The sequence below is a fragment of the Eptatretus burgeri genome, chromosome 4 (genome assembly GCF_056783735.1).
Source record: "Eptatretus burgeri isolate ZD-2024b chromosome 4, Ebu_testis_v1, whole genome shotgun sequence".
NCBI classification, from domain to species: domain Eukaryota; kingdom Metazoa; phylum Chordata; class Myxini; order Myxiniformes; family Myxinidae; genus Eptatretus; species Eptatretus burgeri.
The window spans coordinates 109,420,411-109,443,640 of record NC_140964.1 but is presented as its reverse complement, the minus strand read 5'-3'; the positions used below and the strand labels follow the sequence as shown (position 1 = coordinate 109,443,640).

The window sequence follows — 23,230 nt, the reverse complement described above, 5'->3', positions numbered from 1 at the left end:
TCCGTAAGAAGCATCTCAAGGTCCTGGAGTGGCCTCGCCAGTCTTCAGACCTGAACCCAAGAGAAAATCTTTAGAGGGAGCTGAAAGTCTATGTTGCCCAGCGACAGCCCCGAAACCTGAAGGATCTGGAGAAGATCTGTATGGAGGAGTGGGCCAAAATCCCTGCTGCAGTCTGTGCAAACCTGGTTAAGAACTACAGGAAACGTCTGATCTCTGTAATTGCAAACAAAGGTTTCTGTACCAAATATTAAGTTCTGCTTTTCTGATGTATCAAATACTTATTTCATGCAATAAAATGCAAATTAATTATTTAAAAATCATACAATGTGGTTTTCAGGATTTTTGTTTTAGATTCCGTCTTTCACAGTTGAAGTGTACCTATGATAAAAAATTACAGACCTCTACGTGCTTTGTAAGTGGGAAAACCTGCAAAATCGGCAGTGTATCAAATACTTGTTCTCCCCACTGTATATATAAAAAAAAATAACAATTAAAATATATATATATATATATATATATATATATATATATATATATATATATATAAAATAACTTTGTGCGTTTGTCCATTTATATATGCTTCAAAAACTACTGAACCAAATCAACCAAATTTTGCATGTTGCTTAAAGGTACACAAAGTATGGTTTAAGTTTTGGCAGCATATCTGGAGGAGGGTTTGGACGGAAGACCCCAATCCTCTCTATGTAAATGTATATCGTGCAGCATCACCTGGTGGGATCTGGTATTACAAATCATCTTCTTCTCATGTAAAGAAAGTTCAAACAATTTAATAATATGCATTACATCCATCCATCTATTGGGACCATACTCTGTGCAGAGCATTGGTGCTGCCCAAGCAGTCTCCTTGGCTATTGGGCCCAATGCTGGACGGGTCATTACTCCGACATAGGATACCAGCAAGCCGGCACTTATTTTGCCAACCTCGGAAGGATGACAGGCAGAGTCAACCCCACCTGGTATCAATTCAACAGCCGAATGGGATTTGAACTCAGGATCCTCGGATCACAAGCCCCCACTCTAACCATTGAGCAAACACCAGGCATACAAATGCATTACAGTGATGTTTAAATATGAATCAGAATAATTCAAAAAAAAAAAACTTTCAGAAAGCTTAATTTCACTCATTTTAAGTGCAGGATCAAACCAAAGCATCCAACATGGAGCTTCACAGTGAAGCAGAAGCAATTTTTGCTCACTCCATGTATAAGCAGCAAGGATGGTTGATGGTGATGTCCAGTAAGCTGACTTCCAAGCAGATGAAAGATGACCTCGGGCAAATTATAGAGTGGATAGAGGATAGAGCAGAATGTTGTGAAGTTTAACATGTTGTCTTTTGATTAAATCCATCAGCGAAGCGACGGGTACTTTTCCTAGTTCACACATATTAAAGGAGCCATATTCATGAGTGTGTAATGCTTTTTCACACCAATCAAGAAATTGAGCCTCAACATTGTATAAAAATAAATTTAAAAAAAATTCGAACTTTGCTTCATCTGGGATTGAAGTGCATCTGATAGCTTACGAGTCAGCAACTTTAACGCGATAAACATCGGTTATATATTCTTATAAAGAGCCCGTTCTTACAAATGGGAGGAAGAAGCAGAACATGGAGCGTTGATGCAACACACACAAACAATTTGCAAATCATATATAGAATTCTTCTTTCAGCTGCTCCTGTTAGGGGTCACCACAGCAGATCATCCGTTATGATCCGCATACTGATTCGGCACAGGTTTTACGCCGGATGCCCTTCCTGACGCAATCCTGGTCGCCTTTTACGACACAGTGATATGGTACACCTATTCTAACCGGGGCATACACCGGGCCCAGTACACTGGTACTCACTTCGCCGACCTCGGAAGGATGACAGGCTGAGTCAACCTCCTGGTGTGTATTAATTCAAGTGGCCCAACGGGGCTTGAACTCAGGACCTTTTGGATCCCAAGCCGCTACCCAAACCACTACGCCAACACCAGGCATGAATCATATATAGAATGATAAACAAATAAATATAAACCTGAATAAAAGTAAATTGAAGGAGTGCACAAACAACAGCAGCAACAATGACAACAAGAAAAAAGAGCAATCAGAGATTGCAGACTCTTGCCAGGATTTCTTATGAGTGGTGTATTTTTTATAGGTTTTAGGGTAAATCCAATATGGCTGCCAAACCATGTGACGGCGGGCGGCCTTTGATGTGTGAACCTTTTGTTCCTCATGGACAGGCAGTCATACATGTAAAGTTTTTTCTCAATCTGTTCAGCCATTTCAGAAAAGAAGATTTGCGAAGGTTAAAAAAAAAGAAATTATATTTACATATATATATATATATATATATATATATATATATATTGTGACGTCCACGGGACTTGAACAGTCCCACCAACGTAGAATGAGCCGAAACGATGGAGGCAGTTTATTTTTTTTATAACCCAAATGTGGCGGTTTTAATCACTCTACCGCAAACGGGACGAGGAAGGTGGCACGAGTCGCTTTTCACTGAGTTAATAACGTTTATTTCTCCAACCAGAAATAATAAGACTCGGCAAGAGGAGGGATCCGGGGCGATTCGACGGGATGGTGGTGTGGGTTCGGGCGTGGGGAAAACACAAACAATTCCAAAGGATATACAAATCTCAAACCCTCTAAGGCGCCAGGTACACACACACACACACACACACACACACACACACACACACACACACACACACACACACACACACACACACACACACACACACACACACACACACACACACACACACACACACACACACACAACGTAGCTGGTCCTGGTGGTCAGGCTGGCCCGTGGTGTAGACGCAAGAGTCCCTGGATTGGCGTCGGACGAGCTGGCGTTGCGCTCGTCAGGGCAGGAGACACCGTGGTGCTGTCGACCTCCTGGTATCGGCGCAAGTCGGTTCACAGCCGCCAGGGAGCCAGTTCTGGCGCCAAGTTGCGAGCAGGAGAGGGAGGCAAGTCCGCCCGCCGTTCGACCCCGTACTCCGAGCCAGCAGAACCCCAGAGCCAACCGAGGTGAGGCACGAGGCACAGCAAGGCCACGAGACACGATGAATCCAGGATCGAATCAGCGCAACAAAACAGCACGCTCCCAGCACAACAGCCTCCACCAAAACGGTTTTTCTTTATCGATCTTCTTCCTCCAACCCCTTTTCCCCGAACAGAACCTTTTTATCCTCGAGTCCTCATCACTTCCAATCGAGCCGTTTTATTGGCCCTCCGCCGCCGCCTTCCGCCAATCGTGATGACGGGGCGGAGCCATCCGCAGCACTGTCCTGTGATGTCACGGCAAGACTCCAGGGAATACTAAAAGGGGTTTACGCAGACACACTTACCCTAACCAGTCTCCCTAACTAATTACGCAACAATTATCATTTCCCCCTTGAAGAAATGGACATTTACTAGACAACTTATCACCACTGAATTGCTACTTATTACATCGAGATCCTGGTACAACTCGAACAGCATGGCATACCTAATTAAACATCCTAATTACCCTTTGAATGCATACCCCCACCCCCTCAGACGTAACACTGCCCCCTCCTCTGGTACCGCAGCTCCTGCAAGGTATATCACAGGCGATACCGTACCAGCCTTAACACTTACTGACTCACACCTAATTAACCTAACGAAATAAAGTAAGAGGGCCATTGAGCAGCGAGCCGCAGCTAACTTACCTATCCTGCTTAATGTACTACCCCCTTATGGCCTTATCCTTGCCTAAACAATCATTCATTTATTTTTTATTTTATCACATGAGAGCACTGAGCGAAGTTGCACTCCATCCTCTGGATCATCGCTCTTGCCCAACACTCTTCCAGTGATCTGAGGAGGGGAAACAAAAGGTTCCACAAAAACACAACACTTATCCTTTACATTCCTACTCGAAGCCTTAACGACACTATTCATGGGATATTTACACTTGACCGCGTCCCCCATTGGATGCTAATAGACCCAGCGTTACCTGGGGAGCCAATTTTCAAATTTGCTTGCCCCAAAATTATGCGGAAATCATGCCCTTGCTGCACATGTCAAGTTGTGCAGGATCGAGTGGGACTCACACATCTTCACAACACTCACACCATGGTCATCATCACATTTCTAGGTCATGGTCCCCATTTTAATGATGCAGGCTGAATCCCGTCATAGCCGTGGGGTGGGTTACCACAAGATAATGGGGGCATCTCAGGTACAACCATGCCCACAGGTAAGCTTTAGTCCAATCCGGACGTTTCTCCGCCCCCGCTCCCTTTGATTCCCACCCCCCTGGTAGCCATCAGCTCTAACCCCGTACAACACACTGGAAGGGGTCTCACTGGCTCCTCTGGCCTTCCTGGGTCGCCAAGGTCCTACCCGCCTTGGTCGCCCAACCAGACCCTCTCCCAGTTGCCTCCAGACACTGTCACCGTTAGCCACCAGGGGTGAATCTCCTTGAAGGGGGTCGCAATTCCCGCTCACCGTGAGCTTCAGCAATCCCTGTGGACAAGCACATCATCCCCACCCACAAAACCCACATGACTCCCCCACCCCATCGGCCTTACATGTGACACCTGCATTTCTAACACTTCACCGACCATGACCTTCCTTGTAACCACACCATGTCCAATAAAAAATCAACGTGTGCACCATACATTTCACTTCTTAACTTGAAACAACTCACACAGCACTTCTCCTCACCCGATCCACGCACCAGCCATTGGACAGCCACTCGTGCCCGCTTTGTTACCAATTACCCATTGTCCCTATTGTCACTCTAAAACCCAGCAGGACTTACAAACCCATGCCAATTTTCCCACAATTCACTATTTTCACCAAAGGAGGCACTTGGCACGTGAGATTGTGGCAGAGCATGGCCCGAAACGCTCAGCCTGATCTAGTCTCCCCGACCCACGTCAGTGATCTCCAGACTCGACCTATGAAAGGGCACCTCGGATAGACCTGGCGGTTCAGCAGGAGGATTCATCCTTTCCGGACTTGAAAGTCTATTGGAGGGTCTCTCCATCGCTGGGTACCGGCAATATCGTTGCATGTGTCCTCTTCGCCCGCACCAGAAACAACTCCCCATAAAAGGCCTCCATGGGTATCGGTGTAATGTCTCTTCCGGTTCCGGACCCCCTCGCCATAATCGAATTGCTCTATTGGCTGGGCTGGACCCCGCCGCTTTGGTGCACCAACTACCGAATTACCCCTTATCAAACTTGACAGTTTCTGGCGAATTTCCTGAAACATTTGGGTAATGCCAATTTCTCCCAGCCCCTCTCCTTGATCCTGAATCTCCGCCTGTCGGACCGTCACCGATGGCCTCTCTGGCACCCGACCCGGCCGCCTCCACGAGGCCAGCCTGGCTGCGCACTCAGCCGCTCGGTGAACGGTGGGTGGATCCTCTAACTCCACTAGCGCTCGGACCTCAGGGTCCGGAAGAGCAGCTAAAAATTTCTCGAGTGCCAGTCTGTCCCATGCCTCCACTGTAAGGTCCCGATACGTGATCCTGACTGATTGGTAAATGTCCTGTGCCAGCTCCTGCACTGTCTCACCCAGCTTTAATCTGCGGTGCTGGAGCTGGGCCCGCACCAGATCACAGTTCGCTGCGAACCCAAACCGACGGCTCAACGCCCCGCAAATGTGGGAGCTGGTCAACATCCCCTCCGCGATCATGTTTAACACATCTGCGGCTGGTCCCCGCAACGTTGCCACCAAATTCCCTGTACGTTCCCGCTCTTTCCACCCGTTTAGTCGGGAAATACACTCAAATTGCGTCAGAAAAGCTTCAAGGCTCCCTGACCCGTCAAAATTTACCAGGGGGATCACTTTTACGGTGGCCCGCTTCCCAGTTTCTCCTTTGTCCGAATCCAGCCCAGGGATCAAACACCCTTGTGGCTGCGTATCCAATTTCGGAGCCCAGTGTGGCCAAAGATGTTTTGTGGTGAGGGTCTCATGGGTCAATTTTGCCTCCTGTTCCAAACGTTCAATGGACCGATTCACCTCTTCCCGCAGGATCTTCTGGGCCCGCACAACCTCCTCCAAGGCTCCGTCGCGAGTTTGTAGCTGCTCCTCAACCAACCCGGACACTCCACTTACAAAAGACGGCTCTACCATGCCTTTATCCAAGACTTCATCTTGGCTCATAATTTTATCTTGTTCGTCCAAACGAGCCTCCAATCCTTTTACCTCCTCCGCCAAATTCATTCCTTGCTTCCTCAGCTCTCCCCACTCTTTTACTTGCAGCTGCATACGAGCATCCACACAGGCACGATGACGTTCCAGGCTTTCATCCACTTTATCAACCCGAATGTTCGTTGCATCAATTTTATCTACCAATTTTTTCCGTATATTTTCCCCCTCCAATGTAATTTCTACCTTTGTTTCCTCCAATCTATCCTCGAATTTACTTTGTATTTCCCCCCAATTGAACATCCACACACTCCTGCATCTCAGTTTTCATTTTCTCCATCTTTTCCCCCAATTCATCCCTCATTAAATCAATCCATGCACCCAACTGTTCCCCCATTACCCCCAATTGATCTGTCATTTCTTCCCTCTGTGTCACGAATTGATTTGCCATTTCTGCCCTCTGTGCTGTAATTGCACTCATTAAACGTTCCAACATTGTCCAGATCGACATCGCGCCGGTTTCCGGTGCTGCCGGCTCCATTACGGGCATTACGGTCCACGCTCGGAATGGGGGAGGTTTCGATCCTACCCCCGTCTCTCCCTTCTTCCCCCGACTCGCTGCCAGACACGTGGCCTTCCTCCTCAAACATCTGCACATCCGCCATGGTGCAGAAGTCCCGTTTGCCGCCAATGAAATTTAATTTGAAAAATCCTGCCAAAATTTTCCCGCGCTTTTCTGTAGTAATTTTATATTCCAATTCATGGCGAGATTTTAATCCTGGTATATTCTCCTGATACCAAATATAATTTAGAGGGGTTCGAACATCCCACTCCTGACACCAATGTGATGTCCACGGGACTTGAACAGACCAGCCAACGTAGAATGAGCCGAAACGATGGAGGCGGTTTATTTTTTTTATAACCCAAAGATGGCGGTTTTAATCGCTCTACCGCAAACGGGACGAGGAAGGTGGCACGAGTCGCTTTTCACCGAGTTAATAACGTTTATTTCTCTTACCAGAAATAATAAGACTCGGCAAGAGGAGGGATCCGGGGCGATTCGACGGGATGGTGGTGTGGGTTCGGGCGTGGGGAAAACACAAACAATTCCAAAGGATATACAAATCTCAAACCCTCTAAGGTGCCAGGTACACACACACACACACACACACACACACACACACACACACACACACACACACACACACACACACACACACACACACACACACACACACACACACACACGTAGCTGGTCCTGGTGGTCAGGCTGGCCCGTGGTGTAGACGCAAGAGTCCCTGGATTGGCGTCGGACGAGCTGGCGTTGCGCTCGTCAGGGGCAGGAGACACCGTGGTGCTGTCGACCTCCTGGTGTCGGCGCAAGTCCGCTCACAGCCGCCAGGGAGCCAGTTCTGGCGCCAAGTTGCGAGCAGGAGAGGGAGGCAGGTCCGCCCGCCGTTCGACCCAGTACTCCGAGCCAGCAGAACCCCAGAGCCAACCGAGGTGAGGCACGAGGTACAGCAAGGCCACGAGACACGATGAATCCAGGATCGAATCAGCGCAACAAAACAGCACGCTCCCAGCACAACAGCCTCCACCAAAACGGTTTTTCTTTCTCGATCTTCTTCCTCCCACCCCTTTTCCCGAACAGAACCTTTTTATCCTCGAGTCCTCGTCACTTCCAATCGAGCCGTTTTATTGGCCCTCCACCGTCGCCTTCCGCCAATCGTGATCACGGGGCGGAGCCATCCGCAGCACTGTCCTGTGACGTCACGGCAAGCCTCCAGGGAATACTAAAAGGGGTTTACGCAGACACATTTACCCTAACCCGTCTCCCTAACTAATTACGCGACAATTATCATTTCCCCCTTGAAGAAATGGACATTTACTAGACAACTTATCACCACTGAATTGCTACTTATTACATCGAGATCCTGGTACAACTCGAACAGCATGGCATACCTAATTACCCTTTGAATGCATACCCCCCCCCCCTCAGACGTAACAATATATATATATATATATATATATATATATATATATATATATATATATATATATATATATATATATATATATATATATATATATATATATATATATCGGGCATAGTGGCATGCGCATGTAATCCGGCTACTCGGAGGCTTGGGTTGGAGGATTGTTTGAGGATGGGAGCTCTGCGCTGGGGCGCGCTATGAGAGGGTGTAGGGCAGCCCAGAATCATGGCAAAACCCAATCCTTACCCCTGTGTCGTAAGAGGCGACCAGGGTTGCGTCAGGAAGGGCATCCGGCGTAAAACCTGTGCCGAATCAGTATGCGGATCATAATGGATGATCCACTGTGGCGACCCCTAACGGGAGCAGTCGAAAGAACACACATACATATATATATATATATATATATATATCTATATATATATATATATATATATATATATATATATATATATATATACATACATATATATATATATATATATATATATCTATATATATATATATATATATATATATATATATATATATATATATATATATCGTGTGTGTGTGTACCTGGCACCTTAGAGGGTTTGAGATTTGTATATCCTTTGGAATTGTTTGTGATATATATATCCTGGTGTGTTGGCGCAGTGGTTCGGGCAGCGGCTTGGGATCCAAAAGGTCCTGAGTTCAAGCCCCGTTGGGCCAGTGAATTAATACACCAGGGGGTTGACTCAGCCTGTCATCCTTCCGAGGTCGGCGAAATGAGTACCAGTGTACTGGGCCGGTGTATACCCCAGTTAAAATAGGTGCACTATATCCTTGTGTCGTAAGAGGCGACCAGGGTTGTGTCAGGAAGGGCATCCGGCGTAAAACATGTGCCAAATCACTATGCGGATCATACGGATGATCCGCTGTGGCAACCCCTAACGGGAACAGCCGAAAGAAGAAGAAGATATGTGTGTGTGTGTGTGTGTGTGTGTGTGTGTGTGTGTGTGTGTGTGTGTGTGTGTGTGTGTATATATATATATATATATATATATATATATATATATATATATATATATATATATATATATATATATATATATATATATATATATATATATATATATATATATATATATATATATATATATATATATATATATATATATATTGTTGCGAATTCGCGCCCACCGGCGTGCGAATGGCCACATAACTCGAATCGCGGCACGTCGCCAACCGGACGGAAAATTCTGTAGTGACCCTCTCGGAACAACGCTGGGAGCTAGTCACGGGTGGGGATTTAACCTCACCGCGATCGTGCCAATTGCCCACCCGCGCAGGATAGGGTTGCTCGCCAAATTCGATCTACCTAAGTACCTGCGCGAATGGTCGACCAGGCGATCGTACCACGCCACAGGCCGACTCCGGACACGAACCGCTTAAGCGGTCCGTTCCATGCTACAGTGATAACCGAGCGGTGTTATCGTCGGCCGCGACGGTTCCGATTAATTACCGGGATGTTGCACCCACTACGAACCCCTTACGTGAAGCAGGATGGAGAGTCAAGAGAGAAAAGACAAAGCGAAACGGGCACAGTTCAACAAGCAAGCATTTTATTTCCCAGCACACGGAAAGCACGTATATACAGCCATACAGAATCAAAATGCACATAAAGCAAATGTAAGAGTTAAAACAGACTACGCGCACACACGGCAACGCTTATACAGTTTTACTTCACAGACGGCACCAACACACATTTACACAAAAGCAAAGGAAAGAAGCCACCCTCACAGACAAGGAGGCAGACAGGCCCGTAGGCCAAATGTGCGCGTGACCTGGAGGAGCGGCCAGGTCCGCGAGACCGGGGAGGTCTTACCCGCGTCCTCGTGACGCGTTGGCGGGCAAGCCGCAAAATGTGGCTGCGCCGCTGTGCCCCGACTAAGTGCCCCTTGGCGGGTTTCGTTGGCACCACGTTTGGAGTGGGGTGGGAACGGGGCCCCCTTTTGCACTATCTCAGCACGGGGGAAAGGGGGAATTGTTGATGCCCTGGGAGAGGGGAGTGGCTGGCTGGGTTGGGTCCCGCGACGAGACGAGCGATCCCCCACACCGCAACCTCGTCGCCGACCGCCGTCCTTCTTGCCTCAGACCCGAGCTCCCTTGCTTGCAGTTCCACCGCGCGCACTCGACTCAACTCCACCAACGCAACACTACTTGTCCCCAAAAGCAACTTCTCGACGACACTCTCCAAGCAACTCCAAAACCCAACTCTCTCGATTCGCCTAGCGCTCGCCTTTTTATAGGCGGCAGGAGCAGCCAATATGCAAATTTTAGGATCAGAACGCGATTGGAGGCGGGGCCACGCCGCCCCCCGGTCAGCCATTGGTCGGGCCAAAATGGGCGTGAACCTCTCCTGATCCTAAAATTTGCATATACGGACTTCACATACACACGCTTGGAGGCGGGGCCAAGCCGCCCCGCGTTCGCCAATTGGACGGAGGAGAAGTGGGCGTGAAGCGTTTCTGATCCGAATTTTCCCCTCGGAAAGGCTGCCATTCGCGCTCGTGGCTCGCTGCGTTCGGCACCAATCGCCGAACGGGCCCGAGACAGCCCGACATTCAGTGTTCACAGGTGGTGCGGGAATGGCCGTAGAAGCGATGATGTGGGATGAATTTGTGAAGGTAAAAGCGAAGGTGGTGGAGGGTCTTTTGTGGTGAGGGTTGGCGTTGTGGTTGTTGTCCGCGGGTAGGAGCGTGGTTGTAGTTGGTGACGATGGCTGGCGTGGTGGTTCAGGTGGTTGTTGTGTGATGGCGGTTGAGACGTGGTTGGTTCAAAATAACTCCAGAAAAGAAAAAATGGCTAACTCAAAGCGTCGCAGCCCGGATGAATCACATAAATTCCCTCTATACAACGGGTTTGTGCTAACTACACATGTACCTATGAAGATATCTCACCTGAGGGCCCTTTATGGTGCAATGCGAATTTCCACAGCCGTTACTATATATATATATATATATATATATATATATATATATATATATATATATATATATATATATATATATATATATATATATCTTCTTATTTTGGCTGCTCCCGTTAGGGGTCGCCACAGCGGATCATCCGTATGATCCGCATCGTGATTTGGCACATGTTTTACGCCGGATGCCCTTCCTGACGCAACCCTGGTCGCCTCTTACGACACAGGGATATGGTATACCTATTTTAACCAGGGTATACACCGGCCCAGTATACTGGTACTCATTTCGCCGACCTCAGAAGGATGACAGGCTGAGTCAACCCCCTGGTGTATTAATTCAGTGGCCCAACGGGGCTTGAACTCAGGACCTCTTGGATCCCAAGACGCTGCCCTAACCACTGCGCCAACACCAGGCTAATATGTATATATATATATATATATATATATATATATATATATATATATATATATATATATATATATATATATATATATATATATATATATATATATATATATATATATGCCGAACCAAGTGACCGATGACGTCATCAGATATTTTTCTGTGGACCATTTTATCCCAAGAAGACCTTCAAAAATGTCATACTGATTAGATGTTCCTGGTGTTGGCTTAATGGTTAGGGTGGTGGGCTTGGGATCCTCGGATCCTGAGTTCAAATCCCACTCAGCTGTTGAATTAATACTACGTGGGTTTGACTCTGCCTGTCATCCTTCTGAGGTCAGCAAAATGAGTACCAGCTTGCTGGTATCCTGTGTCAGAGTGCCCATCCAGGATTGTGCCCATTAGCTCAGCAGACTGCTTTGACAGCACCAACGCTTTGTGCAGAGTGTAGTCCCAATGGATGGATGGATGGATGATTGTATGTAGCGTTCTACATATGCAATTATGAAATCATAAAGACGGCACCAATCACATCATGAAAAAAATAAAAATAATAATAATCACACTCATTCCCCATGAGGCGTACTTGCTTTGTGCCAAGTTTCAATTTTTTCCTTGGTGCAGTTTGAGATACAGAGGTCCAAAGTTTTTCCATTTTTCCAATATAGCTGCCACACCACATGACATATGACATCATAATCATCATTAAAACATTTTACATGAGTAGTCGCACCAATGGTGAAAATTGTCTCAATCCGACAAGCGGTTGTGGAGAAAAACACGAAAGTTCTGTGCGGACAGACAGATAAACAGACAAGCAGTCATAGACTGGTACTTACGAAATCGTCAACTTGACCTCTGACCTTGTCTTATAAAAGCTGTCTCTAGAGAAGGTAGCGACGCAAACCAGAAGTTTCTACGATGATTCTGTACCAAACCATCAAAAATAGAATGTTTGACCTCACTTTGACCTTGACCTTTGACCGATTTTGACCAATATCTAATCAGCACGAGCCGTCATCCTCCTGAATCACGTGGTGTAATTTGACATTGGTAGCTTCTTCCGTTCTCGAGTTACCGTGCCTACAAACAAACACACACACAAACAGATGACGGAAGTCATCAATATACTTACGAAATCTTTAGATTTCGTAAGTAACAAACGGACCGAAATGCAATACCCTCTCCTTTGGCGAGGGTAACAATGTGTTGGTAACGAACCTTTGTTTTCTGGCTGGTTCACTTAATTGTGTGTATGGCTCACAAAGTGGGTATGCTGTGGTATGTTTGTGGGAAATTCCACATAAAACTATTATGAGGAACTTAGACAAACCATCAATGGTCAGAAATGAAAGTGGACATCTTGGGGAATCTGTAGAAACTGGCAATATCATACTCTCCATTTCCCTGTTTTATTAAAGATGAATTAAAGCAACAGAATATGGGTATTGTAACCTTAGAAATGTTAGTTTGATTGGTAAAATTTTTATTTTACTGTACGTTTCTTATGTGACAGTTATTTTGAGTGTGGTGACTCAGAATGTGAACTTTGGTGTCTCTTTTATTTTTTGATGATGTTCTGTCTCCCTATTCGGGTTTTCTGGCATCTACCCTATCTGATGAAATAATGGATTCGTACATAACACTTCGTGTCCACTGCATCGAGAAAAATAAGGAGTCCAGTGTTGATAATGTTTCTTATGATTTTTATTCCAAATCTCCCTTAATTTCTTGGAAATATGACAAAGTCTAACTAACGGCAGAAAAATATAGATCAAAATTGTGATCAGAAAAATAAAATTCGGACCGCAAGTAATCCCGTCTTGATTTTCGTGTCAGTCCCGTTATGTATGTACGAATCATCATCTCTTGTCGGACGCAAATTACGCTAGCATTAGAAAATCTTGCCGTCTTGCAAACTTCCCCGATTGATGGATATAATAGGCACTTGCAAGAATGTCAGCACATTTCCATTCGCCATCGAGCGCAGCGTTTGACTTCGTGTCCGTGTCTTTGCGAGAGCCATAACGTACCATTCCAGCGTGAGGATGCCGAGCCGAACGAGGTGACTCGCATTTGTCTGATAATTCTTCATTTTAACCAACGCTAGCATTTTTTGGTGCTTCGTGAGGATCCGAGAGGTAAGAATTGTATTTTTCTTTTCATGTTTAAAGTGATTATTTTCAAAAGTCGAAAGAAATAGATTCGATTTAAATGTTATTTTTCACTTACAAGTGTGGCTTTCTTTGCAACTGAACTCGTCTATGTTTTCTTCGTCATTTATAACATCGGACTCTCTCGAAATTTGAACGTGTATTTACAGTGTTGTATATATTCAGTGGTAACTTTAAAACCGGACGTGCTGCAGGTCTAAAAATTTAGGTTTAGCTATTTGAATACATGCAGATTAACATAATGGGTTGCATTTCATGTTTCCCTAAACTTTTTTTTTTTGCGCTTTGTGTACTCACTTTGTGAGCCATGCACTTGTACAACATAACAGACTCTCAAGTCTTTCATTTAAATTTCGGATGTTTCCCCTGCCTGGATTACATATGATGGCACTGGACAAAAGGCGTTACTAAAATACCAGCTCATATTGTGCAATCATCCCCAATGTTTTCTATCAATCTTTCTTTCACCTTTCCCTCATCGTACCTTGTGTTTTACCTGCCCCTTTTAACCCCAAACCAATTCTCCCACACTATCCCAAGAGGGAAGATGTTTGTTTGTGGTTTGTTTGTTTTTTTTCCTCCTGATTCCAATGCAGTATTTGGTCTTCTATTTGTAACACCGGCATACCTTTACGGTCTGGAGATGGTGGCACAGACAGAGAAGCAACAAGAGAGGCTGCAGGTCTGCGAAAACAACTGGGTCAGGAGGATAGTGGGAGTGAAGGGTGGGGGGGGGATAAAAGGAGGATGGACAAACTGAGGGAGAAGTTAGATGTGACGAGTTTGACAAGGGGATCCAATGTCCCTGTCAAACAGAGACAGCTGAGGTGGGCTTGGCACCTTGTGTGGATGGAGGAAGTGAGAATGGCAAAGAAAGTAGATGGGTTGAGGGAACAAGGTAAGAGGAAAAGATGTAGACCTCGGCTGAGATGGGAAGATTGTGTGAGGAGGGATGTCAGTAAGGTGGGGGTGGTGGGAGAGGGGAGAAAGTTGGCTGGGGATACAGGGCATTGGAAGAGTTGTGCGTTTAAAAAAAAACCAAACAAAGAAACAAACAAAATGGGGCAGCAGCGGCTTGGTACCAATAGGCCTCCCTCATATGAAGGGAAATTAGGAAGAAGAGAAGATTCTAGAAAGTATCACCCACTGTAATGTTTGAACTTCATGACAGGCAGCCAAATAGAGATTCTATACTGTGCACACATTACCTGGTAAATAGCACGAGGCTCATGATGAACACGTGCCTGCAAGTATAGTCCACACGCTCTGAGCAGGCAGGCTGCAGCAAAAGCACGACGCCATTCCGGGCGCACGGCTTGCCACGATGAGCCATGCAGACCTTCCCAAGCACGATACATAGCCGTGCCAGCGATGCTCATGCAGACCGATGGCGCCAAAGCAGCACCTCCAGTTTGTTCAGATTGCAGCTCTCTGGGGAGTTGTGGGCTGTCTTTTGACTCCTGCAGGTTCCAATCTGGATCATCCAGGTAACAATCTGGTTCAACCAAGTGAAATATCGTATTTTCAGGACTTGCACGCGAGTCCAGAGCTTGTTCCTTCGTCACAGAGACCGACTCGGTATTACCAGGTCCCATCTCAACAACATTATCGACCGAATCATGCAAGATGGCCCCAGAATCCCACAGACTGGTACCACTTTGCTCCCCAAGACTGCTGGATTCAACAAGACCACATGTTTCATATAGAGCAGCAGCCGCCTGGTCAAGCAGACAGAAGATTGCTGGATCCACCCCGTGCCCATTTCCATCCTCCCCAGTACTGAGCACACATTGGCGGAATGCCTTTGGAGACTCAGGCAAGAGATCCACAAAATGACAGGGTACTCCAGACATATGAACTCATCCAGGGACCTGCAATAAAGATTCGAATTTCAACATCAAGCAGTCACACTACTCCTTTACAAAGATAACTAATGACCTTCAAAAACACTAATATTTATAATCACAATAAAAGATTTAGTGAATTGCAAAATGAAATATTTACATCACTTCAGTTACAGGACAAGCATATACCAGGGTCAAGATTTGAGAAACAAAAGTGGTACACTAGTCAAGATGTCCACTTATGAGCTGGTAATAAAAACAAATTGTATTAAGTGATACTTTTGAGATCTCCAAATAAAATTCTTACATCAACTAGAATGGCACTTATAGAACACAAGTCTCATCTCGCGGGTTCATTCCGAACAAAAATTGCATTCTCCATACACCCTATTATGTTACATAGTTTCTTGGCATGGGTCACGAACATCATAAATTTAATTATTCACTCACATCTGGTTACTGATCAGATATGTTTCAGATTTATTTGGATAAGGATTTCAAATTCAACCAATTATGGGTGGAATACCACTTCACCGATGAAGTCATCGTTATCACCCTATATACTCCATGGGGAGTTGATGACAGATGCCAAGTTTCAATTTTTTTTGTTGAGCAGTTTCGGAGAAAATAATATCCAATTTTTTTCCCTTTAATCCAATATGGCTGACATACTATGTGACCTCTGACACATCAGATGGACAAATTGGTTCCATCGAACCACCGTGGGGGGGCGGGTAATTATAACAAAGAAACAAGTTTTTGTTGATGTTTGGATAGAGTAGGGATACTCCTCCTTCATACCAATTTTTTGGATGTCTGTGGCTGCTGGAGTAACGGAGTAGGGTAATTGGATTTTGCATAGACCCGATGAGTCCCAAAATTTTTGGTATAGGGGTAAGCATGTCCCCCCCCACCCACCTCCCCTCATCGGGCTACTCCACCGACGAGCCTTGTAATGCCATGCCACCTCATCGTATTTGTCACCCTGTACATTTTGAGTTCCTTCTGGGAGATACGATAGCCAGTAGGGCTTAGAGAGCTACAGGAATCAGATTGGAGTTAAGTTAGAGGGACTAAAGGGGGCAACGGTAGTTAGAGGGACTAACAGGGCAGTGAGGTTAGGTTAGGGCAAAGCCTGATGCCCAATTTGCTGTTCCCACACGTCCCTGCCAACCCCCCCCCCCCCAATGACAGAATGAGTACGAACGCCGATTGTGCATGGCCAATTCAGGAAGGGTTACACAACTTCGCGTGATACCTTACCTGTGGACAGCCTATCAATTAGGGTCACATGCCCTCAGCACACACTCGGATTACTGCTGAACAATACAGTGAGTAGGCACTGGCTAACAAAGCAAATGATTGGTGTACAACTTCCCATCTAACCATACTCGTGGACTGTGTAGGACCAATGAAGGAAAAGACAACCAAGACAGATTAAAAACAACAAACACTTATTTATTACAAACACACAAGCAAGCAATCATATAAAAGCAGGTAGTTACAGGCAAGAAAGCAAAAAGCACAAAAGAGTATATTTAACCAAAGATCGTAAAGCGGAGCAAGATTGCCCACTCGTGCGAAACAGTGAAGTATCCAATGGACGCCCTCGGCGGCTATTTTAGCAGGCAGGCAGTCAGAGCGAGCGTGCGCTAGCCAACAACCCGGAAGCTGTTCACAACACATATGTTCCAGATGGTAACAAAGCAATGGCGTCTCGTTCCTCATCTCAGAATCACTGCTCAGCAATAAACTGCTCAAACCGTTAATCCAAACGACCTGATTTGTCTTTCTTCAGATTCTCTAAGAACAGGGAAAGGTATGTTGAAGTTCAAATTGTGTATTTGAATAGTCTGTTGACTGTAATTTTTGAAAATAGAGGTTAGTCCAGTCTACTTTCTGCATTTTTGTATATCACTAATAACTGAAGGGGCAGGCATAGTCACACGCAGCGAAGGCAATCCAATAGGCCCAATGGATCAATGACCACGGACGGGTCGAATGTGCCCAATTAAGTAATGCTTATTAATTAAGTATATTAACCGAACAGCAGGGGGCCAGAGGAAAGACCGATGGGGTGAAGGAGGGACTGCCGAAAGGATGTTTGATGAAGGGGAGGTAATTGGTGGATTGGGAAAGGCAGAGGGGGAGGGAGAAATGGACCAATGGTGTGAAGGAGGAATGATTGAAAGTAACAAAGGGGGAACAGAGGGGAAGGAAAGTAACAAAGGAAAGTAACAGAGGGGGGAGACATTACACTGGGAAAATACAGCCTAGCCAAGGCATGCTCCCCAAACAACCTTCAACAAGGGACCAAGGACTATCTATCTATAGAAAGACTAATGAAATAACTGATCCTCGGGTCACCTATGTGTCCATGCATGCTCTCCCCCTGGAGTAAGTTTACCAAAAGCATAACATTACATTGTATTTCTCCTGTCAAACTGCATTTCATAGCTCATTGATTTTTTTTTTCATCATTTATCAAGGGAAAAGAAAGAGGGTGAAAAGCCTGTGAATGTTTCGGTGCACAAATAAATCAAGATGCTCAAAGTTGTCCTTTTACCCGATACCAAACTATGCCACAGAACAAGTGAGGCAAGCTGTTGCGATTATGAGATTTGAATCTCGATTTCTGGATTCAAACTGACTTTGTACCGATAGAATGTTCAATATTAAAATTAAAATAAATTCATTAAATAAATATCTGTCGTAATCAAAATGGAATTACGGATCTAACTTGACGTTCAGACGAGGTAGCTGTCTCTACGCATCGGGATACTCCACCCTCGGCCAGTATCATGGGTTGTTACTCCAGGCATCTGCAAGGGTGCTGATATGGACAAGAGTCAAGTCTGATTCATTACAATTTCACGCGATACCTTGCCAAAGCCAAGCCTGGCAAGGTTTCAATATATTGATAAGAAATGACAATGCCAAAATGGTACAAATTAAAAAAAGAAAACATACCCATGTCTGAAGGAAGTGGCTCAGTTTGGCATTTTTAATATGAAACAGTCAAAGCCTAGAAACGAATAAAACCCATTAGAACTCTCTCAAATTATGAGTGGGTCCATCGGACCAAATTTTCATTGCTCTTCAAGGCCTTGTTGCATCCCTGCCTACTGGACTGCTTGAGTATTGGTTTGCCTTTCACCAAGCCCAGATGTGCTTGGGCCAGGGAGGATGATACATTCGTTATTATTCTTACCAAATGACACTACTATTATTATTGTTGTTAATATTATTTGTATCAATTAATATAATGCTTCTTTATACTATTTGCATAATTTTTATTATTTATTTTGTCAATAAACGCCATGGCATGGAAGGACGTATTAAGCAGCTCGATACACATCAACATGGCATGTGTTTAAAACATGGGAATTATTCTGCATTATTTGTAGTTAATTAGCCTAATTAACTCAAGAGATCATGCCGATCACTTTGGTGCATCACAATCAACTTCAGAACACTCCTGTGGAACTCCACAAAAAAGAAAGAAAATGACACAGACACAGACACACACAGTCCGTCGTCCTCCCCTCTCCCTCATCTCTCGCATACCCAACACATTTCCAGTGTTGACCACCACGGCGCAGATAGGGTGGACTGAAACTCCAGACCACCAGAGTGGATGTCCGTAGCAGTTCGAGACCTCAAAACCGTCCACTGGTTCACATGAGCCCCCCTGGGATGAACACCGACCCCGCACCCAGATCCAGTCCATCGAATCTGCACCACTGACGTGGTGAGCAAGACCATCTGCTTGAAGAGATGCAAGACATGGTACTCAATGAGATTGTTGGGATCAGCAGCAACTTGCACCCAATGACCCAGCAGTTAACCATGTATGGCTAGGGCAACCCAGGTCAGGAGTCTGATGTTGCTGACGGAATGCCCATCGCCGACTACAACAGACTCCCCGAGAGAGCCATGCCACACACAGGAAGTCACAAGTACTGTGGAACAAGTGAGAGTGAGAGTGAGAGTGAGAGTGAGAGAGGACTTGTGTTCAGAACAACAGCGTGGACTGGATTCTGGGGAGGATGTCGGAGAGATCAAGCTGCGGGGCATCATTTGGGAATGTCAAGATCTCTGACCTTGATTTCGCAGATGATGCAGTCATCTTTGCGTAGACGCTGGATAACCTTATAGGGTCCCTCAATGCGCTGAATGAGGAGTTGGAGCCGCTGGGATAAAACCAAGATCCAGGCTTTCAATGACATCTTGGATTCTGCTTGTCTGCACCCGTCTGTGGTGAGGATGTTGAAGTCACCGAGAGATTCACTTACCTTGGCAGTGATATTGATGTCTCTGCATGTTGCGAGCAAGAGGGCAATAGACGTCTGGGTCGGGCCTGGGGAGTCATAGATTCACTGCATCATGGGGTGTGGCGCCGTCGGTACCTACGTAGGACGACGAAAGTCTGAGTTCTTAAGTCCTTGGTGCTTCCAGTCTTGCTTCATGGATGTGTCTTGAACTCTGACCAGGGATTCTAAGATGGAGACTTAACTCTTTCCATACCAGATCTCTTCAGAGAATCCTTGGTTATCGCTGGTCAGACTTTGTGTCCAATGAGCAGTTTCTGAGAAAGACTCAGATGAGATTTGTTACCTGCATAGTGTATGATTAAGGGGGATGACTTGAGACCTTAGGGTCTGTGGGGGAAAAATTTATATTAATGTATTTTAAATTGTAACAAATGGAGTTTCAGAAATGTAACTTTTATGCTGCAAATTAAATTGGCTGTCATTTCTGGCCAAAAGACTTTTGCCCTAAATGATAAGAAATGTGTTGTTCTGGAGCAGAGTGACCGAGCTGATAAATGAACCTTTGCTTAGAAAATGTACGAAGTGGCTTTTTGTCTAAAAGACACGTCTACAGTCTGGGTGAATATCCCCCAACCTCTCGCATGGAAGTATAAAATGTTTTGAAAGGCACATTTTCTTAGTACGAGCACGTGAGGAAGTATAGTTTCTCAGTGGCTTGTACTCCTTGGAACTGACCAAGTACCAAGTTAGAATAAAACTCTCTGATGTAATGTAGAAGTGAATTGAATCGGGTTGGTCTAACTGTTAACTAAAGTAAGAATAAATGAAATAGAACCAAATAATATTGCAATCAATGGGGATTCTTAAGTTCATTGTACAAGGGTGAGAAGTGTATGGTGTATAATTAGGAAATAAATTGTTTCACAAGGAAGGACTTGTGTGGATATCAGTTTTATCAGTGTCGATAGGGTTTTTTGTAGGATTTTATAATCAAATCGGACAAACGTTAAACTCTGTCTGAAGTCAAATAGGATTCCACAATCGACCAGTTAGAATCCTTCAGGAGGACAACGATCACAACAAGGTGGGTTAAAAAAATCCACATCAGGTCCCTTGTTCGAGCCCCTGTGGACCGTTGAATTAACACCAGGTGGGGGTGACTCGGCCCGTCATCCTTCTGAGGTCAGCAAAATGAGTACGATATAATTAAACGACCAATTTAAACGGAGATTTGAGTCTTGTTACACTGAACGCATTCACCACGGGTAGTCGTGCGTGCATTCCCCTTCGCAGAGCGCTTCTTTTCCCCTTTGTCAAAATGGCCGTCACGTTACTCGACATCATCACGCGACAGTGAGGTCACAACAATCTCGAGACTCGCATTGCTTCCATGGAGACCGTCATATTGTTTCGAATCTGGAACCCATCGCACACAACAGCCAGGGTCCCTATAGAACAGTTATATTGATAAGTCCGTGTTTCTCGTCAGAGTTCCTTCGCCTTTGTTTAATGGGTGAATAATTGTACGTGCGCTGTGAATTATTTTATAGTTAGACCTTTTGTTACATCAATTACGACAACAACAACATCCTCCTTCGTTTCTCATCCCACCATCATCCATCGGCACCATTAAACACGTGTGTGTTAGCACGTACATGGGCGGTTTCCTCGGCCACCAGAGCTCAGACTCCGCCCCAGAGAGATGAAATGTTCCCCGCGGCCAATGAGAGGCAAGACGTCTCAGACACCGACTTTCCCACGAACCCCGGACCAATGGGAGGCGAGACGTCTCAGACGGCGATCCTTCCCACGACACCCCAGCCTGCAGGAGAAATGCAATACAAGGAACACCAGGGCCTTGGAAACAGCTCCAGGGTTGGGCGATTGGGTTTGAGGTGCCGGAGATCGACTCTTCTGGTCTGGTTGGCTTGGCAGCGATAGGGTTTGAGGTGCCGGAGATCGACTCATCTGGTCAGGTCGGCTTGGCAGCGATCGGGTTCGAGATGCCGGAGATCGACTCGTCTGGTCTGGTCGGCTTGGCAGTGCTCGGGTCGTCTCTAGTCTCGTCCACCTGGCGTCCGACGCTTTTCTTCCGTCCCTGGTGCTTGGAGTGGCATCGTTGCTGCGGGTTTGAGTCCCGCCGAGCCAGATCGTCGAAGACCACATGAGGTGGACAGGTCCAAGCGCAGGCTCTGGTCTCGAGCTCACCTGTCCTCGAGCTGGAGGACTTCAATAAAGACCATTGGGGTCCATTTCTGTGTGTGTGTGTCTGTGGGCCCATCTGTAAGTAGAAATTGTTAAGTGCTTGTTCTTTGTACATTGCATGACTATATTCGGGGTTAATTCTGCTCTGTGCCTCCCCTTTCCCTTTTGTAAATAAATCCCCTGTTAAATGTATCAGCTCGTTTCTGTGTTTTCTTCATTGGTTTAACACGGTGCGTGTTGGGGAATTAAAGAAGGCCGTTGTTGCCGTAGTTGTTTGCATATGGACCGACGGGACCTCGGTAACCATCCGCTCGGGTTACGCACGGGTCGAGCACGCAAACGACTCGTCCCGTTAGAGTTCAGTCGAGGGTGTGAATCCCTCGGTAGTTCGCCACGTGGGCCTCTCGGTATTTTGAAGTTTGTCAAATAACCCTGTACCACGTGGTTGATTTATTGACAATTCACAGTCCTGTAAGGGACCCGTACCCTCGGAGTTGTCTGAGGGTGACGATCTAGATTCTGGGTGTTCGGTAGAGTCGACCCTACTGCTCCACCTAGCGGTCGTGCTCACAGCCGATACCCGGCCTGCAACAATATTGTTAAGCAGCGTTGAGCACTCCGTTCTGTTGGTGCGCTTGCTTGAGCACTTTTGAATCAAGCGAGCTGCTTGCGGTAAGCAAGCCGCTTGCTAACGGAACATTAGTTTGCAAACATTCCAAACTTGTGGTGGGTCGAACCCTGACTTTAACTGGACTTACTACCACCCTAAACTTTAACTGGACTTACTACCACCCTAACTTTAACTGGACTTACTACCACCCTAAACTTTAACTGGACTTACTACCACCCTAACTTTAACTGGACTTACTACCACCGGCTATCAAGGACTCCACGGATTGGCGAATGATGTTCACACGAGTTTCTGTCTCATCACGACCTGGTCCTGGTTCAGGTCCGAATCCAGACCGGGCCCATCGGTTGGATACAAAACGTGAACTAGTCAGCCCGGCGGAGGTACGCGCTCTACCCTTCCTAGTTAGCAAATATAAAGAAAAACAAAAAAATAATCAACGAATCCCAACAAACGGGTGAAGAAACTGCAGATAAATACAACACTCGTGGGCCTGTGGGATCAGATTTCAAACAAACGTGGTGATGGTCCAACGTGGGGGAAACCGGGCGATGAACGTTAGATGGATGTGAGAAGGGACACACGGAAGGGAAAGTAGAAAA

General features: G+C 45.9%; 1 protein-coding gene across 6 annotated transcripts in view; it reads right to left on the bottom strand.

Moving 5' to 3' along the window:
• The window catches only part of LOC147028883 (lysine-specific demethylase 8-like), an 88,617-nt gene that overhangs the window by 65,100 nt on the left and 287 nt on the right, over positions 1-23,230 (bottom strand). For 4 of the 6 annotated variants that reach the window (XR_015057754.1, XR_015057755.1, XM_085879675.1 and 1 more), the window contains exon 2: positions 14,883-15,545. Coding sequence is in view for 4 of the 6 variants with exons in the window: in XM_085879675.1 (XP_085735801.1) it covers positions 14,883-15,527 (645 nt within the window). In the remaining 2 variants the exon portion in view is untranslated. Of the gene's footprint in view, positions 1-14,882; positions 15,546-19,085; positions 19,166-21,447; positions 23,181-23,230 lie in introns of those variants that run through there. The other 2 variants (XM_085879673.1, XM_085879674.1) reach the window with 2 other exon arrangements.